Source organism: Budorcas taxicolor, chromosome 23, assembly GCF_023091745.1.
Source record: "Budorcas taxicolor isolate Tak-1 chromosome 23, Takin1.1, whole genome shotgun sequence".
NCBI classification, from domain to species: Eukaryota; Metazoa; Chordata; class Mammalia; order Artiodactyla; family Bovidae; genus Budorcas; species Budorcas taxicolor.
Window position 1 is genome coordinate 36,950,692 of NC_068932.1, and position 22,173 is coordinate 36,972,864.

Sequence of the window (22,173 nt, forward strand, 5' to 3'; positions counted from 1 at the left end):
CTTCAAATATCCTTGCACATGCTTTATTTCCTATGGGAGAACTGAAGCTGAAAAATAATCATAATATGTTTAAAACTTCTATTTGAAAGGAAAGTATCAATATTTTGAAAGATTATACTTCAAAATCCTATGGTTACTGTTTTTTTAAAAGTAATCTTGTTATCCTCTCAAAATTCTTAACCAACTATATTCTATATTTATTCCCTGTTACATTTTGTTTTTCAATGCAAGCTCTTCAAATTAATCACTATATTCTTACTATACTTAAACTGCACAGAAGCTTTAGAAAAAAATTTCACAGAAGCATAATAAACAAGCAATATATGTAATTTTTTTTTTTTTTTACTAAATCAGCATAACTAACTAAAGCTGCAGCATCTGCTTTCATATTACATTTGGCAAAATCAAAACAGAAAGCATAACCTCCAAACCCCAAAATAACAAAAATCTCAAGCAAGTAGAAATTACAAACTTCATAACACAAAGTAAGATTCAAAACCTGTTCCCTCAATGATTGCTGTTGTCAAGTTGGGCATGCAGCAAATTTGTTGTTACAACCGTGATGGAAGTGAAAATATTTCAAGAATCTGGACAGGATGCTATTTAACACTAATTCAAAAACTAGGAAGAGAAGGGGGAAAAAAACACGATGAGACATCACACATACATAAACACAAAAAGTTAGCTTACATAATTACATAATTAGAAAAAGTTAAAAATAAATTAGTAAAAATAAATCCCCAGTATAAACCCAAAAAAGCATAGCTATAAATGCAATCTGAAACAACCAATTTAGTGGGCTGGTCATGTTTTAGCTGGAAAACCACCTTTTCCACTCTAGTTCTCACACAAGTAAATAACTGTGAAGAAGCAGGCCAAAGTGCATAATGAGAGGGTTTAAACGTGGTTGTATCTATGGTACTTTAGATGCAACTTCTCCTCAATCACCTGTAAGTTTAAATATGGACTGTTACACAGACTCAGATGGGCCAAATAAGTCATCTGATATGCTACTGAATGGCTGAGAGTCTATGAGTTGGGTTATCTCACTGTCGAGGTCTTCTTCTGTGTCATCTGTGTACTTGCTGATTTTCTTGGAGTGCTGGTCTGGACTTTCTGAAGATTCAATGTCTTCAATGCCTGCTCTGTAGTGGATCATAAGAAGTGTAAGAGCTTGCAGTCTTTCACCAGATTTAGCCAAAGCAGCAGAAAGAAGTAACTTTTTCCTTGTGTCAGTTGTCTCTTTTTCTTCTCTAACAAGGGAATTATTATGTTCCAACTCCTGATCAATTTCATTCTGCAGTTTATCTAGCATGAACTCTAGTTTCTGAATCCTCTCCTCTGTAGGCAAGCCCCTGTACAGATCACGACCGATCTCTTTAACGGCAATGAAAACGCTATCATCCAGACCACCCTCCTTTTTCACTAACTTTATTCCTGCGCTGTTGCCCCGTTTAGAAGGGCTATTTGAACCACAGACCTCTGTGTCACTGCCTTCATTGTCTGATGTGTTGGGTGTCTGTTTTGGTGAAGGTTCTACTAGGTCAGTTCCTGGCTCAGACAGGCGAGTTTTGGAGACTTGACGCAGGTTTAACAAACGAGAGCTAGTATTGATAATATGTCTCGTCAAACCTGTTGTTCTGTTGACTGACTTTCCAGCTTCAGCATCAACACGAGGGGGCAGGCCTAAGAGGGTTTCTTGTCCTTCCAGCCTGAGATTTTTCAGGGCCCGGTCTATCCGCTGATCCGTTGCTCCACAAAGAGGAGTCTCGGCTAGACACTTTTCCTGACATTTTTTATGGCAGACATAAGCACAGACCATACACTGGGAAGCAGCTTTAGTCCACACTTTTTTCTTACAGTAATCACACCAAGTCGGGTTCTGGAACTGAGTGTCCTGGAAACTGTGTTTATTTTCTGTTAAACCCATTTGTCCAACAAAATGTTCCTCTTTAGGCAGGGCAGAAACCTCTTCAACCAAATGGAGTTCTTTTTCTTTCTCTAAGTTAGTAACTGCGTGGTCTGGCTCTCCTTCTTTCAAATATTTGAAGTGAACAGTAATGTCGCCGTAGCAGAACTTGTCGTTGAACCCCTTCTGCATACTCAAATTGCGCAGTGCGGTTCTCGTGACCATGGCCTTAGGTGACGGAGCTTCCAGTCTGAACTTGGAAAGGTACTCCATGTTCGAAGTAGCTAAGCATCCTAACGCCACCTCTTCAAGTTTCAAGCTCACGTGCCCCAAGCAGATGAGACCCCCTAGTTTGAAAGGGTCCCTGCACCACAGGGCAATGTTTAAGTACCTGTGGCAGGCTTCTATGTCAAAGAAACAGCTGGCTCTGGTTCTTGTCCATTTTCCCAGCTTCTTGCGATAAGGAATTTCCGATGATTCCCACGTTTGATGGTCATCTGAACTGTCCTTAGGGGCGCAGGTGCTTTCAGAAATCAGATCTTTTGCCACTTCTTGCTTGGCTAAAAACTGCTTAGCTGCAGCTGCTTCTTCTATGTGATCCAGATTCTTCACTTGCTTTTCAGCAGGTTTATCTGCAGGAGGCGGTGGCAGCACCTTCTCTGGCTTTTCAACAGAAATATCTGGTTCAGCCTGAGTCGGGGTATCAGTAGAAGGCAAAGGAACTTTGACTTGCGGTCGTGGTGGCACAGGTGGTTTGAAAGTGGATCCTTGGGTGGGTTTTGACACTGGTGCTGGTTCTGTTACCTCAGAAGATTTTAGGGCTAAGGGCTTATTTCCTTCTTTGGATGGAAGTTTTGGTGGTGGTGGGTAACTTCCTACAGCTAATTTACGGTTTAAAACAGGTGATATAGTTCCAAGGGGTTTCACAGAAAGCGTTGTTGGAGTTCGCTTGGGGCTGTGACTTAGCGACTGTGCCTCCTCTCTGACTTCAGCTTGTGCTCTGACATCACTTGCTAAGTCTTCAAATTCAGAATCCAGGTCTCTATTTTCAGCATCTACTGCCAACCCAGTGGCTTCCTCTTCAAAGTTCGGTTGGCAGGAGCCTGTCAGAAAGTTTTCTTCCAGCTGTCCAAAGTTATCCTGCAGCACTGTACCCTGATTACTCCGGCCAACAGGCCTCTCATAATATACCAGCACTCGGTCACCAGCCTGCTTGATGAGCTTCAGCACCTGCAGTGTAGATGTGATTTTCACACCTGTTTCAAGATTTTAAAAGGGAAAACAGAAAATTACTGCAGTAAAAATTACCTACATTCACGAAGTATAACTGCCATTAATTCATGATCAGTTAACTAACAGAAAAGCAATAGTGGAAACTCTAAAATCTGTTATGGGCTTATGGATACATCAGTGTGCTGATTCTTAAAACTCTGACTGCTCCAACGTCCTGGAACTGTTTACCTTTCCAAACCAAATGGTGCCATGAAAATCTTAGGAGGGTGTCAAGCTGCTAACTCCCAACTGCTTCCCATTCCTTCCTAGGTTTAAATGACATTTTTTCTCAGTTTGAATTGAAGTGAACTGAGTGAAACCTATTGAAAAGGATTTTATTAATGGTTAAACCAGGCTTAAAAATGATGGGAAACTGTGATTCTACTGAAGGAAATTCTACAGCGCTTCAGGGATTATAAGCTAGGTGATGAATGATTCAAATTAAGAGACCGGTGCTTGAACTAAACTTAGCAAAATACTATGCTGTGAATAGTGGACGCTTACAGATTCTATTAGCCCTACCCATGAAACAAATCTTTTTCAGGACGAGAAAGAATAAGGAAGGGATAGGAGGGCTTTAAAGTTAACCAAGTTGTTTATTACCTGTATCTGTATCAATAATACCTATCTTAAGTTTTCATTCTATTTTCTGATAGGTGCTATATTAATTCAAAATTAAAAAGGCACAAAAAGAAGCACAGTGGAAAGTCTCCCTTCCCTGAGGCAAGCAAAGCCAGCAGCTTCTGATGCATTCTTCTAGGGACATTCCAGGTGTAACTTTAAAAGGTCTCTCTGCCCTCCCTCAAACAGTACTTACCTAAGCAAACCGCTGCTATAGGACTTAAGAGAAAGGTGAGTCTTGGCTTTCCAAAGATCCTACAGCCATCCTCAATAGATCAAAAGAGTATCAGCCCCATCTAATAACCTGACTTCAGAGTTCCCCAACCTCTATATTCTCCAACTTCAGCTGCCCAGGCAAGAGCATGCTTTAGATCTGGTCATCACTTCGAACTTTTCCACATCAAAGATCTTCTACTTGGAAATGAACTTCTGATCACAGTCTCCTATTTCCACCTCTAACAAGCCTGTCTGCTAACTGAATCTGTTTTGAGGTAGTGTCCATGCCCGGTGATTCCTCCTTTTGCTCTCATGGTCCAGCTGATCCACTTGCTTCCCTCCCCAGGCTCAGTCTCAAGACCTCAATGGTGTTCACATCAAGCTTTTTTATGCTTTTGCCCTAGCCTGTCCTCTTCACCATAATGGTGTTCACAACAAGCTTTTTTATGCTTCTGCTCCAGCCCTCTCCTCTTCTACCATCTGCCTGTCCCGATGATCCCTAGCTGGGCTAGTCCCTTCCCTGCCCTTTCCTGCTGCTGAGCTTCCTACCTGGAGACAGCATCAAGTTATGCCATCTGTCTCCAGCGTGTTTCTCAGTGATGCTTTAGCATTCTTTGAATTGGTCTCTAAACAACTAAGTCTCCAAACACCAGCTTCAAACCTTTCTTATTCCCCTGAAACCCACCGTTCCTGCTCTTTTATTCTATAGATGACATCACTTTATTTACTGAAAAGACCAACAAACTGCTGCCTTTTCTCCCTGCCAATCATTTTCTGGACTGAGCTGTCTGAGAGGGGGAAGCCGCCCTTCACCTGTACTCTGGATTCTGTTCCCCATCTCCTTCAGGACTTTGCTCTGTCAATTATTCTTGCTGAAATGCAAATTCCCGTCCTTCTTTTCCTTTAAAACCTTCCTTCCCCTTGTTTTTTACAATGCTGTGGTAATTTAGCTCTGATCACCTTTCCTTTCCTTTCCTTTCTTTCTCCCCCCACCTATATCGGTCCCTTGTATGCAAACATTCCCATGGTTTTGTCACTAGTTTCCTTGACCTTTTTGTTCTCTCCTTAGATTACACCCATTCAGTAGTTTCAACCATTAACTTTTTCTCTGGGTGGCGACCCCTCGTCTTCAATCTAGTCATACATTCCCAAAGGCTTCTGGATATCACCACCTGGATGTTTTGTTGATAAAAGTTAAAACTTCTCTTTGACATTCTCATCTTGCTGTCCTCACTAGTACATGAATCAATCTGCTGCCCTCACAGTTAACCTGATTTGAATCATGAAGATGGTGGACTCGAGGTTCATTCTGCTGTGAATCCAAGAGTTCCAGTCCATTTTCCTTCCTGGCTCAGATCCTCCTGACCACTTGTTTCAACTACATTAATAAATAGCTTTTTACTATGATCCCTCACTTGGAGCGTCCTTATTTTAATCGCCAAACATATGCTGCTTCCCAACTTTCCTAAAACATTGGTTCAAAACCCTTTAGCTAAACTCAGTCATACGGAAATCGAGAGCTAACATGACTTCATGATTCATCCAGCCTTAAGCTCTACTGCCTCCCTCTAACCATACTATTTTCCAGCAAAACTGTAGTCTGACATAAAAAAATAAGTCCATCTGAAGATCTGAGGTAGGCAAAACTTCACATCAATCTAAACTCATCCTTCAGAACCAGCCAGCCAAATCTGGATTATTTTCCTTTTGGAATATTTCAAATATACACAAGAGCAGAGGAAATAGTAAAATGAACTCCATCATTGAGCTTCAATATAATATTTTGTCAGTCTTATTTCAACTATCACCAATCCTGTTAATTTTAAAAATATTTTTTAAATGATACATACCTGCATAAATGAAGTACAGTGATTAAAAAGAAAAGAATGTGTATTATACCTGCCCCTTATCTCAATATTATAATTTGTAACAAATATTAGATATGAAGAGGTGACTTTTGTTTTTTCACCCCATCTATATTTATATTGCTTGGATTTACTTTTGATAATAGATATTTATGACTTATGTAACTGAAAACAAATATCTCCCGTAAAAGGGCCTAAAAAGGAAAATTTAATGCTGCAGGTAAAATAAAAACAGGGTATATATAAATATAAAAAATTTATACTGAACTGTGATTTTTGGCTGAGGGATAAGTGTTATGTTTATGTTAAATGACTATGTAACAGATGAGGCCTATTTTATAGCCTTATTATCCTAGGTGTTTGTGAACCAGAGTCATCATCTGGGAGCTTGTTAGAAATGTAGAACCTGGAGCCCCACCCCAGATCTACTAAGTCAGAACTCACACTTTAACACCATGCCTGGGTGACTGGAATACACAAAAGACTTTGAAAAGCACTGTTTCAAAATTTTCAAATTCTAATTTTTCAATATTTTGAAACTTAAAAAAATTTTCATTATTTTATTGTCATGATGGATATGAATTAAAATAAAGGCAGACTTTCTTTGACATATAACCAAAGACAACTGCTCCTTAATTTAGGAACTAAGCTACCTGGTTATTTATTGTCTTAGCTGTGAGAGAATATTCCACATTGCCTTTAAAAGCTCAGCTATAACCAACCATGTGTTTAAAGAATCTCTTGACAGGTCTAGAATGGGTGGGCCAGGTACTACAAAGATCTGAAAAGGTTTAGACTTTTCCCCACTGGTGTCCGTAAGTTAGCCTTATTGATAATTTATACACATGCAAGCAAATAATCTGCCAATCAATAGATTTGCAGTTTTTGTTATATCAATGCAACTGACAGGAAGGCATGCAGGTGACACATTTTTCTGCTAGTGACAGTGACTTGGGCTGCACTCTGAATGACAGTCTATCAACAAAAGGCTGGCCAATAAGGAACAATACAGGCCAGCAATATGGGGGTCACAGGATAGATCAGGCATGCCCTGTTAGACAAGGAATCTCTCTCCTGTTCATTAGCTAGTCCTAAGTGAGGGGGTAGCCGTGCTAATTCTGTCAGTTTTAGGCTCAGACTAGTAATGGTGGTGAACATACAGAAAAATAAGATAACTGTTGACCTGCCCTTTCATATTCAGTAAAAAATTGAGAAGTAAAAGGAGGAAAGTGGTCTAAAGAGGAAGTATTTTAAAGATTTATACATTAGAACTAAAATGATACCTGTTTCAAATTTTTTAAGGCTTCCTTCAGATTTTTACTTATAGTAATGAATTTTTTCCCATTATAAACGTAATGTGCTTATAGAAACAAAGAAGCAAGAGGAAAAGAGCCCCACATCCACTCTCTGGTTTTCTCAGTAAATGTCAAGTATACTGCACATCAGCATAATTACCTCCAATAGCAATCAGTCGATCTCCCCGCTGAAGGTTAGCAATTGCAGCAGGTGAATTTGGGGCCACAGTCTCAATTATGACGTGCCCAGCATAGCCGTCAGTTGACTGGACAAGACGAAGTGTAAGTCCGACACTTTGTAAATTCCCCTTTATTAATTCAACCTTTGATAAAGAGAAAAAAATGGAAACAGATTCAGTGGGTCCATAATGGTGGAGTGAGAAAACACGAACACACAGAGCACTATAGCTGATGCTTTTGCGCCTGGTGATTATTACAGACCGATACAAGGCAGGAAATCTCTACTGTGACAACAGAGACTAACCTACGCTTGGACTGCACATCTGGGCCACTGGAACATGAAACACCTTATCTCACATATGTTAGGAAAGATGCATGCTTGCTGCAGAAAATCTGAAAATAAGGCAAAATGAAAAGAAAATCACTCCTAATCTAGAACTGCTGTGTGTGTGTGTAGAGTTGAGACCCCATTATGAATATAATCCTGAATCTTGCTTTTTTGAAATAAAATGGGAATAATCTTCTATTAATATCTATTAAGATGTGCTTAGGAACTTCCATTTTTTATAGTATATTGTTAAATTTTTGGGGGGGGGAGTTTATGCTCATGTTTTATTAAGAATTATCTTGTGAAATATCCTGTTCTAACTCATCAAGATCATTCTGTTTTCTAAAGAAATACCATCCAATTTATTAGGAGTACGTGTCTCAGACTCATATCATCTATAAATTAAGAAAAACAACATATGCTATCTGTCCTCATTTGAATCACTGATTTAAAAAATGGATAGAATACCACAACCCTCTAAGATGACAAGAATTTAATCTGTGTTTATTAAGCTAAATTATAAATCAGTCTAATTGTATTATTACTCAGGCCATGTCTATTCTTCAAGCTATCTCATGAAGGACTCTGCCAAATAATCTGCTAATATCCACATATATCACTGTCTGTAGTGCTTTAATTGATAAATCCCATTTAAAAGCCAAAAATTCAATTCTCCTACCTAATGATGCTGGCCTAATGATGTTATTGAATGTTGTTCTTTAATATGGGTGTTAATAGATATTGACAAGTTATTTTTATATTAAGAAAAATCTTACCAATATTAATAATATGTTCAAGAAATGGAAAATGTAGTCAAGTTTTTGACTATTTAAAAGTTTACCAAAAAATCTACCAAAACAATCCTTCCATAAAACATCATTTCTGTTTAAACGTCCAGAAACACTGGTCCAATTCTTGCCTCATGATATAGTAAATAATCACCTTATAATGTTAAAAGCATTTTTCAGTTAATAAAAGCTATACAGAGTACCAAAGCTTAAAAAGAATCCAAATTCTTCTACTTTCAAAAAGTTAACAATGGCAAATGGATAAAAAAACGCTAAACTGTATGAGTCTAAGAACTGTAAATTTTACAAATTAACATTTAGAATGTGCTTTTTTGTGACCTACTCCTTGCTCCTAAAGTGGAACAGAGATGGGAGGATGGTGGGGTTGAGAAGGGAATTAAGTCTAATACAGGCTTCTGCACAATTCAGTTTCTTAATTTATTTTCTCCCAACCAATCATATTATTTCCTTTGCTTTTCTTATTTCCAATGATCCTTGAAGTAAACATTTCAGATGGAAAAAAGGTTTTTAGTAGGAATAATTAATAAGGGCAAATACTAAATTACTTCCTTCTCCCAACTTTTCTGATTATTAGTAAATGCTCTTAATTTCATACATAGGGTACAGAGCTTAAGATACTATTTATTTCATCTCCTTTCTTATTAAAAGCTTATTTCCTTTTAAGCTAATACTGCTGACCCATCTACTTTCAGAATTAGTTCCAGCCTTCTCTGAAATACAAATTTAAAACTTACAATTAAGTTGTGACAATGATTCAAAAACTTAAAATTAAGTTGTGACAATGATTCAAAAGTTTTAAAGTATAAAAACCCCTAATAATTAAAAACCTGAGAAAAATTTTAAAGAAAATATTTAAAGATGAATATCACAAAACATTTTTATTTTAATGAAAATTTAAGATAATGTTTACAAGACCATTCAAATATCCCATACTTTTAAAACAAAACTGACATGTCCATTGGGGTGAAACTATTTTTATATTAAAAATACCAAAATAATTATATAATTCTCCCCTATATACATGTATCTATATTTTAAATTTTTATATGATTATTGGATATACCACATACTATAAAACATACGACAAAATAGGTAAACTTTTAAATGATGAAGTGAAAATAGAAATCCTAAATATTTTCCTTACATCCGGTAGCAAAATTTTAGGGAATTTCACTAGTAGATGAGGATAATAATCACAATCAAGTGGAGTTGATTCAGGAATTCAAGGCTGATTCAAGCAGCCAGGAGTCAACAGTATAAGTCACTTTCTACTTTCTAAACTCTATCATCAAAGTTGATAACTATTATATTCATTTTTAAACTATTTTAAGCCATCAAGGTTGACTGAAAGTCAGCTATGTTTAAAACTTTATAACTATATAAATATTATTCATTGAGATCTGGACATCTTTACATTTTCTGTTCTTGCTTTTCTTGGAGGTTTTTCTTAAAACGACAGCTTTCACTTTAAATGCAGGATTTATGTAATAAGTACTGTTTCTGTAATTAGCTCTTAAATGCACCTATCCATTTGTTTACATATTAAATTATTTAGCATTTGGTCAAAGGGAAGTTTTTCTTTACCTCTCCCTCATTCCTGCCTAAAAAAAGCCAGTTAATAAATACAGAAAGAATGATTATATTTGAAAAATCACTCTTTTATAATCTCCCAAAAGGGGAGAGAAGCATTTAGATTAAAAAAGAGAGAGACAAAGACTAAAGAGATGTAAACAACACAATGCAATGTATGAATCTTGGTAAGACGTAAGCTTAGGGGGGGAAAAAACTCACAAAAACATTTATGGATTGGGAGCATTTTAATATAGACAAATTAAGGAATTAATTTTTTATGTGTGATGGTTATTGTAGCATCTATCTACCAATAGAACATGTAGTAAAATGTTCTATTTTTAGAAGATTCATACTGAAATACTTAGAGGTGAAATACAATGTCTTCAACAATCCTTGCCTATGACTTTAGGCAACTATTAAGTTCTGTGAATGTCATTGACAAAATGACATCTTTTTCATATGTGGAGCTGTGAAAAGTTTCAGCATTTATTATTATTCCTATTAGTAAGACTTGGCATCACTAGTCAAAATGGGATACAAAAGCAAATTTAAAAACCAATCTGCTGTAAATGAACTTAATATACTGCTCAACAAACAAGGCAAACATATCATGAGTGAGTGAGTGAGTGAAGTCGCACAGTTGTGTCTGACTCTTTGCTACCCCATCGACTACAGCCTACCAGGCTCCCCCATCCATGGGATTTTCCAGGCAAGAATACTGGAGTGGGTTGCCATTTCCTTCTCCAGAAGATCTTCCCGACCCAGGGATTGAACCCAGGTCTCCTGCATTGTAGGCAGACGCTTTACCATCTTGAGCCACCAGGGAAGTCCTGTGAACTTAATATACTGCTCAAACAAGGCAAACATATCATGAAACAAACATTAATTCAGGACATTAGAACAGTTAAACTAGTTTATATCATACAAACGTTAATTTACTTTTATAGGATCAAGACTGAGAAGCTAAAAATAATTTTATGATCACATAAAATTCAAAAATTTAAAAACTGTCTCATTAGAAAAGACAAAGATGGTGACTGATGTCAACATTCAATAAGAGAACAGCAGCTGGTTCAAACCCACTAGGAGAAGAATGGGCTCAAGCATGGTCTTTATTAATATTTCTGAAATCTAGAAACCAGCGCAGTGATGATAAATATCTACCTTTTCACAAAATAATGTTTTTGTATTTCTATCTAAATTATGTTTCTATCCCACTGGAAAGTTTCCTCTATAGAAGACTAAAGACATATCAAATCAAAGGGGAAGGAGTCAAGAAAAGCAATAGCAGGAAGATAAAAAAAATTATATTTCTCATGGACAAATAAGAACATATATTTTGAATGAGAAGAGTGAAAAAGGTGGCTTAAAACTCAACATTCAAAAAACGAAGATCATGGCATCTGGTCCCATCACTGCATGGCAAATAGATGGGGAAACAATGGAAACAGTGACAGACTTTATTTTTTTGGATGCCAAAATCACTGCATCATGGCAGATGGTGACTGCAGTCATGAAATTAAAAGACGCTTGCTCCTTGGAAGAAAAGCTATGACAAACTTAGGCAGCATATTAAAAAGTAGAGACACTACTTTGCCAACAAAGGTCCGTCTAGTCAAAGCTATGTTTTCCCAGCAGTTATGTATGGATGTGAGAGCTGGACTTCTAGGAAGGTGAGCACCAAAGAATTGATGCTTTTGAACTATGGTGCTGGAGAAGACTCCTGAGAGTCCCTTGGACTGCAAGGAGAACAAACCAGTCCATCCTAAAGGAAATCAGTCCTGATTTCATTGGAAGGACTTAGGTTGAAGCTAAAGCTCCAATACTTTGGCCACCTGATGCGAAGAACTGACTCACTGGGAAAGACCCTGATGCTGGGAAAGACTGAAGAGGGGAAAGAAGAAAAGGGGATGACAGAGGGTGAGATGGTAGGATGGCATCACCGACTCGATGGACATGAGTTTGAGCAAGCTCCGGGAGTTGGTGATGGACAGGGAAGCCTGGCGTGCTGCAGTCCACGGGGTCACAAAGAGTCGGACACAACTGAGTGACTGAACTGAACTAAACTGAATTACAGTAAAACACCTTTTACTGGGAAAAAGAAATAGCCTTTCAGAGAACATTTCATTACCTATTCATAGAATCCTACATATTCTGATTATCCTACAGAGAAAAAGTCCTATAGGAAGTTGTTTGGTAAATGTATAAAGAGTTTGCAATTAATGTATAAAGAGTATAAATGTATAAAGAATATAGAAACTAATATCTAGTTGCTATAAACATGTTCCTGAACGAGTACTTTGTAGCATGGCAGATATTTTATAAGAGAAATAAGAAATGAAATTAATACTTACCACAGGCTTGGTAAAATAAACACTAATGTTTGCCAAATTCTCCTCTCTGGGACTATGTCTGCAACCCTTTAGTCCTTCCTACAGTTACAGTGGGAACAGCCATGCTTATATAACATGCTTCTACTGCCTTGCCTCATTGGATGGTCCAGGGGCACAAACCTGGCCCAAGCTGTATCAATCAGAGTCCTTTCCTGGCTGGTAGGTATTCAGATTCAGAGGTTCCTTGAATGGAATAAAAATAAACATGGCTATAGGTGTCTGTGTATCTTCTTATGGGCTGGGAAGGGGAGAAAGCAAGTGTACAGAGTGAAGAATACAGCACTGAACAGCCAGGAGCAGGGAGGAAAAAGAGTGGTTTAGTTTCGGGTTCCAGTTTGCGGCTAAAGCCTAGCTGGATTCCTACTAAAAGCGATGCAGAACCTAGCCCATACAACCCTGAACAGTGACCAGGACACCTGACTGTGGCATGAAACACCATGGAATCCTCAGAATAAGTACCCGTTTTGTGCTTAAGCAAGTTTTAGTAGGTATCTGTTTTAAACATGTTCAGGCTGACCAGGCCCTATTTTAGAAATCATGATATACAATGTCATAAACTCAAATTGCTATATTTATTAACTACACAGCTACAGATACATTATGAGTATAGGGGGGAAATCTGCTTGTACGTAGCCAGGGGCCTCTGCTGCCTCCCCCTGCAGGGACTTGGGGCCTGCGAGATGGGTCAGAGAAGGGAGGAGCATGAGGACTGGCACTGTACCAGCAGCTCCTCCTGACAACACAGGCTGCCTCTTCCACAGACAGCGGCCTGTCTAGCAGCTCAAGGGGACTCGAGGCTTCAGAAGTGGGGTGCTATCCTCACTAAAACCAAGTCCCCCCAAAGCAGAGTTCCCTTACTGGGTTTGTGGTTATTCTATCTAAAGCTTTATTTCCTTTCTTTGTCACCTCTTACTCCAATCCTGTGCTAACTGAACAGCAATCAACTAGAGTCATAGCTAAGATTACTGCTAACATCATTAATGTATCAAAATTGCTACTGTAGATACCATCTTTAAAGTACAAACTCAAGTTGTTTCTCCAGGGCAAGTTTAGCTAACAAGTCCCTGGGGAACACCTGGCCTGAGAATCATAAACCAGAGATACCCTGACTCCTAAGATTATGATTAAGACATGCCATATACAGCAAGTGAAGAAGAACTAAAGAGTCTCTTGATGAAAGTGAAAGAGAGTGAAGAAGTTGGCTTAAAACTCAACATTTAGAAAACTAAGATCATGGCATCTGGTCCCATCACTTCATGGCAAATAGATGGGGAAACAGTGGAAACAGTGATAGACTTTATTTTTTGAGGCTCCAAAATCATTGCAAATGGTGACTGCAGCCATGAAATTAAAAGACACTTGCTCCATGGAAGGAAAGCTATAACCAACCTAGACAGCATATCAAAAAGCAAAGACATTATTTTGCCAACAAAGGTCTGTCTAGTCAAAGCTATGGCTTTTCCAGTAGTCATGTATGGATGTGAGAGTTGGACTATAAATAAAGCTGAGCGCTGAAGAATTGATGCTTCTGAACTGCGGTGTTGGAGAAGACTCTTAAGAATCCTTTGGACTGCAAGGAGAACAAACTAGTCTATCCTAAAGGAAACCAGTCCTGAATATTCAATGGAAGGACTGATGCTGAAGCTGAAACTCCAATACTTTGGCCAGCTGATGTGGAGAACTGGAAAAGACCCTGATGCTGGGAAAGATTGAAGCGGGGAAAGAGGAGAAGGGGAACAGAGGGTGAGATGGTTGGACGGCATCACTGACTCAATGGACATGAGTTTGAGCAAGCTCCGGGAGATGGTGATGGACAGGGAAGCCTGGTGTGCTGCAGTCCACAGGGTCCCAAAGAGTTGGACATGACTGAGCGACTGAACTGACTGACTGACATACACTATGTGATTAATAGATATAAATTACTGTAGACAAAAGATCAACACCAAAGCAACAAAGATTTACTCTATAGCACAGGGAGCTATATATTCAATACTGTATAATAACCTGTAATGAAAAATAATCTGAAAAAATACATATATAAAACTGAATCACTGTGCTGTATACCTGAAACTAACACACACGGTAAATCAACTATAGTTTAAAAAAAGAAATGTCATGTAGAACAACCTAGTGGTTACCAGTGGGGGAAGGGAAGGGGGAAGGGACAAGACAGGAGCAGGGGTTAAAAGGTCTTCTCTGGTGGCTCAGATGGTAAAGAATCTGCCTGCAATGCAGGAGACCTGGGTTCGATCTCTGGGTCAGGAAGAGCCCCTGCAGAAGGAAATGGCAACCCACTCCAGTATTCTTGTGTGAAGAATTTCATAGACAAAGGAACCTGGCAGGCTATGGTCTATGGGGTTGCAAAGAGTCAGACACGACTGAGTGACTACCACCACCACCAGGGGTTAAAAAACAGCAAACTACTATGTACAAAATAAGTAAGCTACACAGATGTATTACACATGCAGCACAAGGAAGATGAATCTGCCTGCAACGCAGGAGAAAGAAACAAAGTGAAGACTCTCAGTCATGTCTGACTCTTTGCGACCCCATGGGCTGTGGCCTACCAGGCTTCTCTGTCTATGGGATTTTCCAGGTAAGACTACAAGAGTGGGTTGCCATTTCCTTCTCCAGGGAATCTTCCCGACCCGGGGATCAAACCCTGGTCTCCTGCATTGTAGGCAGACACTTTACCGTCTGAGCCACCAGGGAAGTCCCAGCAGGAGACCTGGGTTCAATCCCTGGGTCGGGAAGGTCCCCTGGAGCAGGAAATAGCAACTCGCTCGAGTATTCTTGCCTGGGAAATCCCACGGACAGAGGATTTCTGGTAGGCCACAGTCCATGGGATCACAAACAGTGGGACATGACTGAGTGACTGACACACACACAACAAGGAAGGTTGCCAGTGTTTTAGAATAACTATAAAGGGTATACGACCTATAGAATGGTGACTCATTATGTTGTTCCCCTGAAAGTTATATAATACATCAGCTATGCCTCAATTAAATCACAAGGTGATGATTAATCTTGTGACTTTCTTACCCTTTAAAATAGCCCCTGAATCAAAGACCAAATCGGAGTGGATCTGAGATCCGTCCCCCACTCCCTTGCTCAGCACCCTACAAACAAAGCCTCGCTTTGATTCATGCCCCTGTTGTCAATGTTGGGCTGCTACATCTCGGGTACACAAGCCCTGCTCCATAACAAGAGGACCCCCAGGCTGGCAGCTCCAGGTCCTGGAGTGTCAGCGACAGAGAGGCTCTTGGAAGGGTGCAGGTCTAGGCATCTCCAAACTCATAAGCTGTGTCTCCAGGGTCTCCATGAGGCTTGAGCTGCTGTCCCCAGCCCCCAGGAGAAGCACAGTGGCTTCAGAGAGTCTGGGAAGAGCAGGGAACTGCTAGAAGACATTGTTGTTGGGCAGGAGTACACCCCTGCTCCCTGCCCTTGTAGTACCCTCATGTGCTAAGTAAAGTGGGCTTTAACATCTGTAACTTGTATCTTAGTAGTTGATTATACTCTGAACTGTTATGAAGAAATTCTTTAACTGTGCTGTAAACATAATCAATATACCAACCTCTACTAGGAATAGAAAAAAAAATGTAGGATGGAAAAGTGTTTTCTCTGTGGCTTAGCATGTATCAACTGGCCTGAATTTTGCCGAAACCAAAAGATAAATTTCTACTGGAAAAGAAATACTATTTCCAATATTCTTTTGCATGATATACCAAAAAAAAAGTTTATCAATTGTCAAGAACTGCTGACACATACAAACTAAATGCAATTACCTGAGCTAAATCACTAGTCAATACATACAAGATTGCAGACAGCCTGCATTTAACTTCACCAATAATGTTGGACTCAGGTTAAAAAATTCTAACTGTATGGGTACCTATCTGGTGGACAGCGATTTAGTAAAAACACCAAGATAGCCTTTAAGAGCTCTCACACTCTGACATAATTTTAGCCTTTCCTGGACCCAGCTGTGATGCCTTATTTTCACCTAAGAGGTTGGGAAACAACATATTGATTTTTAAATCCCTTCCTAATGGGGACATAATTTTATATAATTGATAAGAAGAGGATTTATTTTAATAACACATCAATATAACTCCTTCACAAACTGTTCTCTTACTTGAGCTTGTAACATTGAGCAAAAAACCAAAAATGCAAGAAAGAATAAAAGGGTCTATGTGAAAGACCCTTGAATTACTGTGACCATGTACACTTCTGAGTATTCTTTCATCAAAAAAAGCTTCTGAAAAAGACATCATGAGGACTATTTCCTAGCTTTTTTAGTAGAGTAGAGGAAAAGGAGGAGAAATGACACAACAGCCTGTACATATACGTATACAGCACCTGTATAAAACTGAACTTTTTAACAGATCACCTTTACTTGGCTTACTTTGGGATGTGGCATTTAAATTCTGAATATTTGGGGCCCAGTCAATTATGATTAAAGATTTATCCCCAAACTCTGATTTATATTTGAGAGGTCAAGATTTCTAAAACTAGAACAACTTTTATATTAAATATAAGTTTCTGAGCTGTTTCCAAGGGAAACTTTGAAGTACAACATACTTGGCACAGAGGTGTCTTAGAGGTGTAACTTGTCTTAGAGGTGTAACTTTCCGGTCATTTGCTTGAATTCCAGATGTCAGATCAATCTGTTTATGGCTACAGGGCACAGAATACAGCCAGGCTTGGGACCAACAGTTTACGGTCCATCTCAATTAGAAGCAGCAATGAGGCCGTTGAAGAGCTAGAGCCAGATTTCACTTTTTTTGTGGGTGTGATCTTTTTTTTTAATGGGAACATAATTGCTTTACAATGCTGTGTTAGTTTCTGCTGTACAACAACGTGGATTAGCCATATGTATACATATATCCCAGAGAAGGCAATGCACCCCACTCCAGTACTCTTGCCTGGAGAAACCCCATGGACAGAGGAGCCTGGGGGGCTGCAGTCCATGGGGTCGTGAAGAGTTGGACATGACTGAGCGACTTCACTTTCACTTTTCACTTTCACGCATTGGAGAAGGAAATGGCAACCCACTCCAGTGTTCTTGCCTGGAGAATCCCAGGGACGGCGGAGCCTGGTGGGCTGCCGTCTGTGGGGTTGCACAGAGTCGGACACGACTGAAGTGACTTAGCAGCAGCAGCAGCATACATATATCCCCTCCCTCTTGAGCCTCCTTCCCATACCCCTATTCCACCACTTTATGTCATCACAGAGCATCGAACTGAGGAGCTGAACTTCCTGTGCTATAGAGCAGCTTCCTGCTGGTTAGTGATTTTACACACGGCAGTGTATATATGCCAACGTTACTCTCAATTCCTCCCACAATCACCTTCACCCACTGTGTATTTTACCGTCTATCACCTTTAAAAAGCAAAACCATAATTGATGATTCCACTAACTCCATTAGTTAGTCATGGGGCTCTAGACTATTGGGTAACTATGCTGCTTCCAAAGATTCAACTAAATTCTCAACTGTCTTCCACTAAAGTTTATCACTCGACCAGAAAAAAGAAGATTCTATGTTTATTAGCTGTCTTCTTTCAAACTCTTATCAGCAAAGAAAATTCACAATTTACTGTCTTTTTCACAAAAAAGTGTAACTCTTAAAACATACATATGGCAAATGTCTTGTTTTTATCGCTTGGCAAACAACTATCAACTCAGTAAACTTTTTCAAAGACCGGCATTAAAGTTAACCACTTCATAAAGGTTTAAATCATAACAGATCTTAAACTCATAAGCCAGATAAATAAAAAATAGAAGAATCTGTCAGATAGAGAAGTGCCACCACAGAAGTAAATTTTCATGCCCTGTCCCAAATGATGACAAAAATTATTTTTAAAAGAGATGGGTGTTTCTTAAAAAGGCATATATTAATGGTACAGGGGATAAACCGTAAATTCTCTCACAAAGACAAGTACACATCTTTTTTTGTTAGAATGTCTAAATTTTCAGTCATCACATCTTAATGAATAGGTTAAAAAAAAAAAAACAAAAGAAACAACAAAAATACTGAAATAAACTCCTCAGTACTAGGACCAATTCAAAATTCTTCTTTGAAGAAAAACTGCAGTGTCTGAGATGGCCTGTATTCCGTATTGGATTTGAATTTTAGCTGTAACATGTACTAGTTTTGTGGTCTCAGGCAAGTGAGTTAACCTCTATGGGGTCTTCTTTGTGAAAAGGGGACACTAACATCTACCACACTGGGGTGTTGTCAAGATTAAATGAACACCAGGAATAAACTCCAGTACAATTCAGGCACTTTAATTATCTCTGTTCAGGTGGATGAGGAAGACCTCTTTCTGGGATAAAAATACAAGTGAGACCCTGAAGTGTTAAAACGGAATGCCAGCTTGGCCACCTGATAATCTTGTCTCTAAAGCAACTGGATGGTAAATTAGGGCTGCATCCTTTCATTGCCTCATCTGAGAGACAACAAAGATGTACAGATCCGCTGAGAAAAAAAGTCCATTATAAATATACCATTGACCTAAGAGATCCAAAGAATAATAATGACCCTTTGCCCAGGTTCAAAGGCTCTTAGGAAAGTAAGCTGAGCCAAATGATTACCTTGCCATACCCCAGGTTTCTTCTCTCTCTCTTTTTAAATGCAATTGAAGTCTGCATTAATATTTTGATCTCCAGTGAAATAAAAAGCTCTGAAAAGTACATTAAGTCTGAGCTGTTGCGGAAACAACGCAGTGGAACACTTTCGCCCTTTTTAATTCCTTTGTCAAACAGAAACAGTTGATTCTGAATCACCAAGTCAACTCGCAGCTCCATGTATTGTCAACCATCCTTCTGCTGGGTGATTTACACCTCACTAAGAAAGTATGAGAGCTTTAGAGCTGGACCATTTTTTATTTTGAAATAATTTCAAATTATACAGAAACACTGCACTAAGGGTTTCCATTTATCCTAAATCCAGATTTACCAATTATTAACATTTTCCTGCTTTTTCCCTCTCTCATATTTTTTCATGAACCATTTGAAAATGAGTTGCAGGCATGATGTCCCCTCACCATTAAATATTTGACTGTGTATTTCCTAAAGAGGACATTTTGTTATATAACCACAGCACAGTTATCAAGGTCAGAAGATTAACACTGATATAATACTATTATCTAATTTATAGCCTTGATTCTAGCTGGGATGCAATTCTGAAATACCTACTAAATGCTTTTTTGGGGGAGGGCATAATCTTTGATCAAGGAATCATTTAGATCAGGGATCAGCAAACTACAGTTATTTCTAAAAAAGTTGTATTGGAAAACAGCCACACTAATTTATGTATTGTCTCTGGCTGCTTTAGAATTAAACAGGTGAGTTGAGTAGTTCTGAGACTTATCATCTTGCCCACAAAGCTTAAAATATTTCCTATCTGGCCCTTTATAGAAAAAGTGTGCCAAACTATGACTTAATTAATGTGTGTGAATATATACATATATATACACACATAGCCATTATATATTTTTCTACATCAAAAAATTGGAAAAAGTCCAAATGTTTACCAATAAATGATTGGTTAAATAGATCATGGTACACGGTGGACTATCGTGCAGACATAAAAACAATAACATATGTATTGAGATAAAAATATGCCCTTGGAATATTGCTTAGTTGGAAAAAAAAGTAGGCTATAAAATATACAATCTCATTTTTTTCTTATTTACAGAACCATATAAATACCTGTGTGTATATGCTTGTATCTATAAAGTTCTTCTTAAAAGTTATTAGTGGTTTCTCTGGAAAGTAGTAATATGGCCGGCTTTTACAGTTTTATTTATAGCCTTCTCTTTTTTTTAGTATGGGCAAAAAAAGAAAGCTCATACCAATTTCCAAACATATATCATTTTAATCTTATATAAATTACTGATTTTACTGTTAAAATACACAAATTTCATCCAATTTCACAAATGAGTGTAACAAAAACTAAAACTCTGCTTCATGATACCTACTTCCTCATGCTCAATGGTTTCCTACTTAGACTTGTGACAACATTCTCATACGTGTGCTAAGTCACATCAGTCATGTCCAACTTTTTGTGACCCCATGGACTGTGGCCTGCCAGTCTCCTCTGTCCAAGGGATTCTCCAGGCAAGAATACTGCAGTGGGTTGCCATACCTTCCTCCAGGGGATCTTTCCAACCCAGGGATCGAATCTGTATCTCATTGTGGTTCTTGCATTGGCGGGTGGGTTCTTTACCACTGAGCACCACCAGGGAAGCCCGAAGTTCTGATCAGTTTACAAAAGATAATCATCAGCTGTGATGAGCAGTAGCTAGTTGATCTCTCTCTCTCCTCTAATAGCTTTTAATAACCTTGTAGATGTTTTTAAAAGTAACCATCTGAAACTCTTAAAACAATACTATCCCTTCAGGAAGCTATATCCTTGTCCTCCTCACTTTGTTACAGGAAGGATTTAAAAGGGAGAGGGGGATTTATAAGAATGTACAAAATATCAGATAGCACTAAAAACACTGGTGCAAAAGAGGCAGCATTTGGGTCAAGTTCAATAATAATAGTTACTGTTATAGTTACCATGACACTGGGCTAAGTGTCCAACCGTTACTACTATTTCTCTTTTAGAATTATGAAATAACTTGTTCACTGGCATAGAACTAGAGTGGAACAACCAGACTTGAAGCCACCATTCATGGAGATGGCATAGTAATGCAGAACCCCAGCTCTGGAGTCACACTGCCTGGGTATGCAGACTGTCTTACCATCTGCTTAGCTGGATGGTCTGAGTCAGTTACTTTCTCTCTGTGCCTCAGTTTCCTCATACATAAAATGGAGATGATAATAGTGCCTATCCTCAAGGAGTTGTTATAAGAATTTAATGCATGTGTCTTAAAATCCCAAGAGGCACAGAGAAATCACTGCTATCTTGTTATTGCTCTTAAAATACCACTGGACTGAATGAACACATGTGGGCAAGGAGCTGTAATACACTGCAAGATCTCTGATAAAACCTAACACTTTTCTAAACTGTCTATTTCCTAGTTCTGTATCCTGCATCTGAGTGTATGAGTCAGAAAATGAGCTATCTGGCTAAGTGGATTTCTATGGGAAGGTGCTACTGTGCCTTGAACAGAATGTTTTAGTTCATGACAAAGTAAGGACTTAGGGAATCAGTTTTACTTGGATTGCAGTGAACTGGAGAGTTCTTATTAAAAAAACCCCAAACCAGTGTTTAGGTCTCATTAGTATTATTTCCTTAATGTGTTCTCAAAGGCTCTTAAAAAAAAAAAAAATTAGATTCTTACTATTCTTTTGCAAAACCATTCTGCTTCTTTTTATCCTTAAATAAAGAAATCTAAAAATAGAGTGAAGTGAAGTGAAAGTTGCTCAGTCGTGTCCAGTTCTTTGCAACCCCATGGACTGTACAGTCCATGGAATTCTCCAGGCCAGAATACTGGAGTGGGTAGCCTTTCCCTTCTTCAGAGGATCTTCCCAACCTGGCGATCGAACCCAGGTCTCCTGCACTGCAGGTGGATTCTTTACCAGCTGAACCACAAGAGATATTCCAAATAAAGTGTTCAACTTACCAGATATTAAAACTTTGAACAGCACTGAAAACATTAAAAACAAATGAACACAAAACAATAAAAGCAGCACGTTAAAAAAAATTATCTCCGGACTGACCTCTGACCATCACTGTACCCTAACATGTTACAGGGACAGTGATG

The 22,173-nt window shown here is 38.7% G+C and overlaps 1 protein-coding gene across 1 annotated transcript in view; it reads right to left on the minus strand.

Moving 5' to 3' along the window:
* Nucleotides 1-399: 399 nt before the first annotated feature.
* PDZD8 (PDZ domain containing 8) overlaps nucleotides 400-22,173 on the minus strand; it is a 76,890-nt gene continuing 55,116 nt past the window's right edge. The window contains exons 4-5 of the mRNA XM_052660692.1: nucleotides 7,339-7,501; nucleotides 400-3,165 (exon numbers count right to left, since the gene is read on the minus strand). Coding sequence (XP_052516652.1) covers nucleotides 971-3,165; nucleotides 7,339-7,501 — 2,358 coding nt within the window. The 3' untranslated portion in view covers nucleotides 400-970. The remainder of the gene's footprint in view (nucleotides 3,166-7,338; nucleotides 7,502-22,173) is intronic.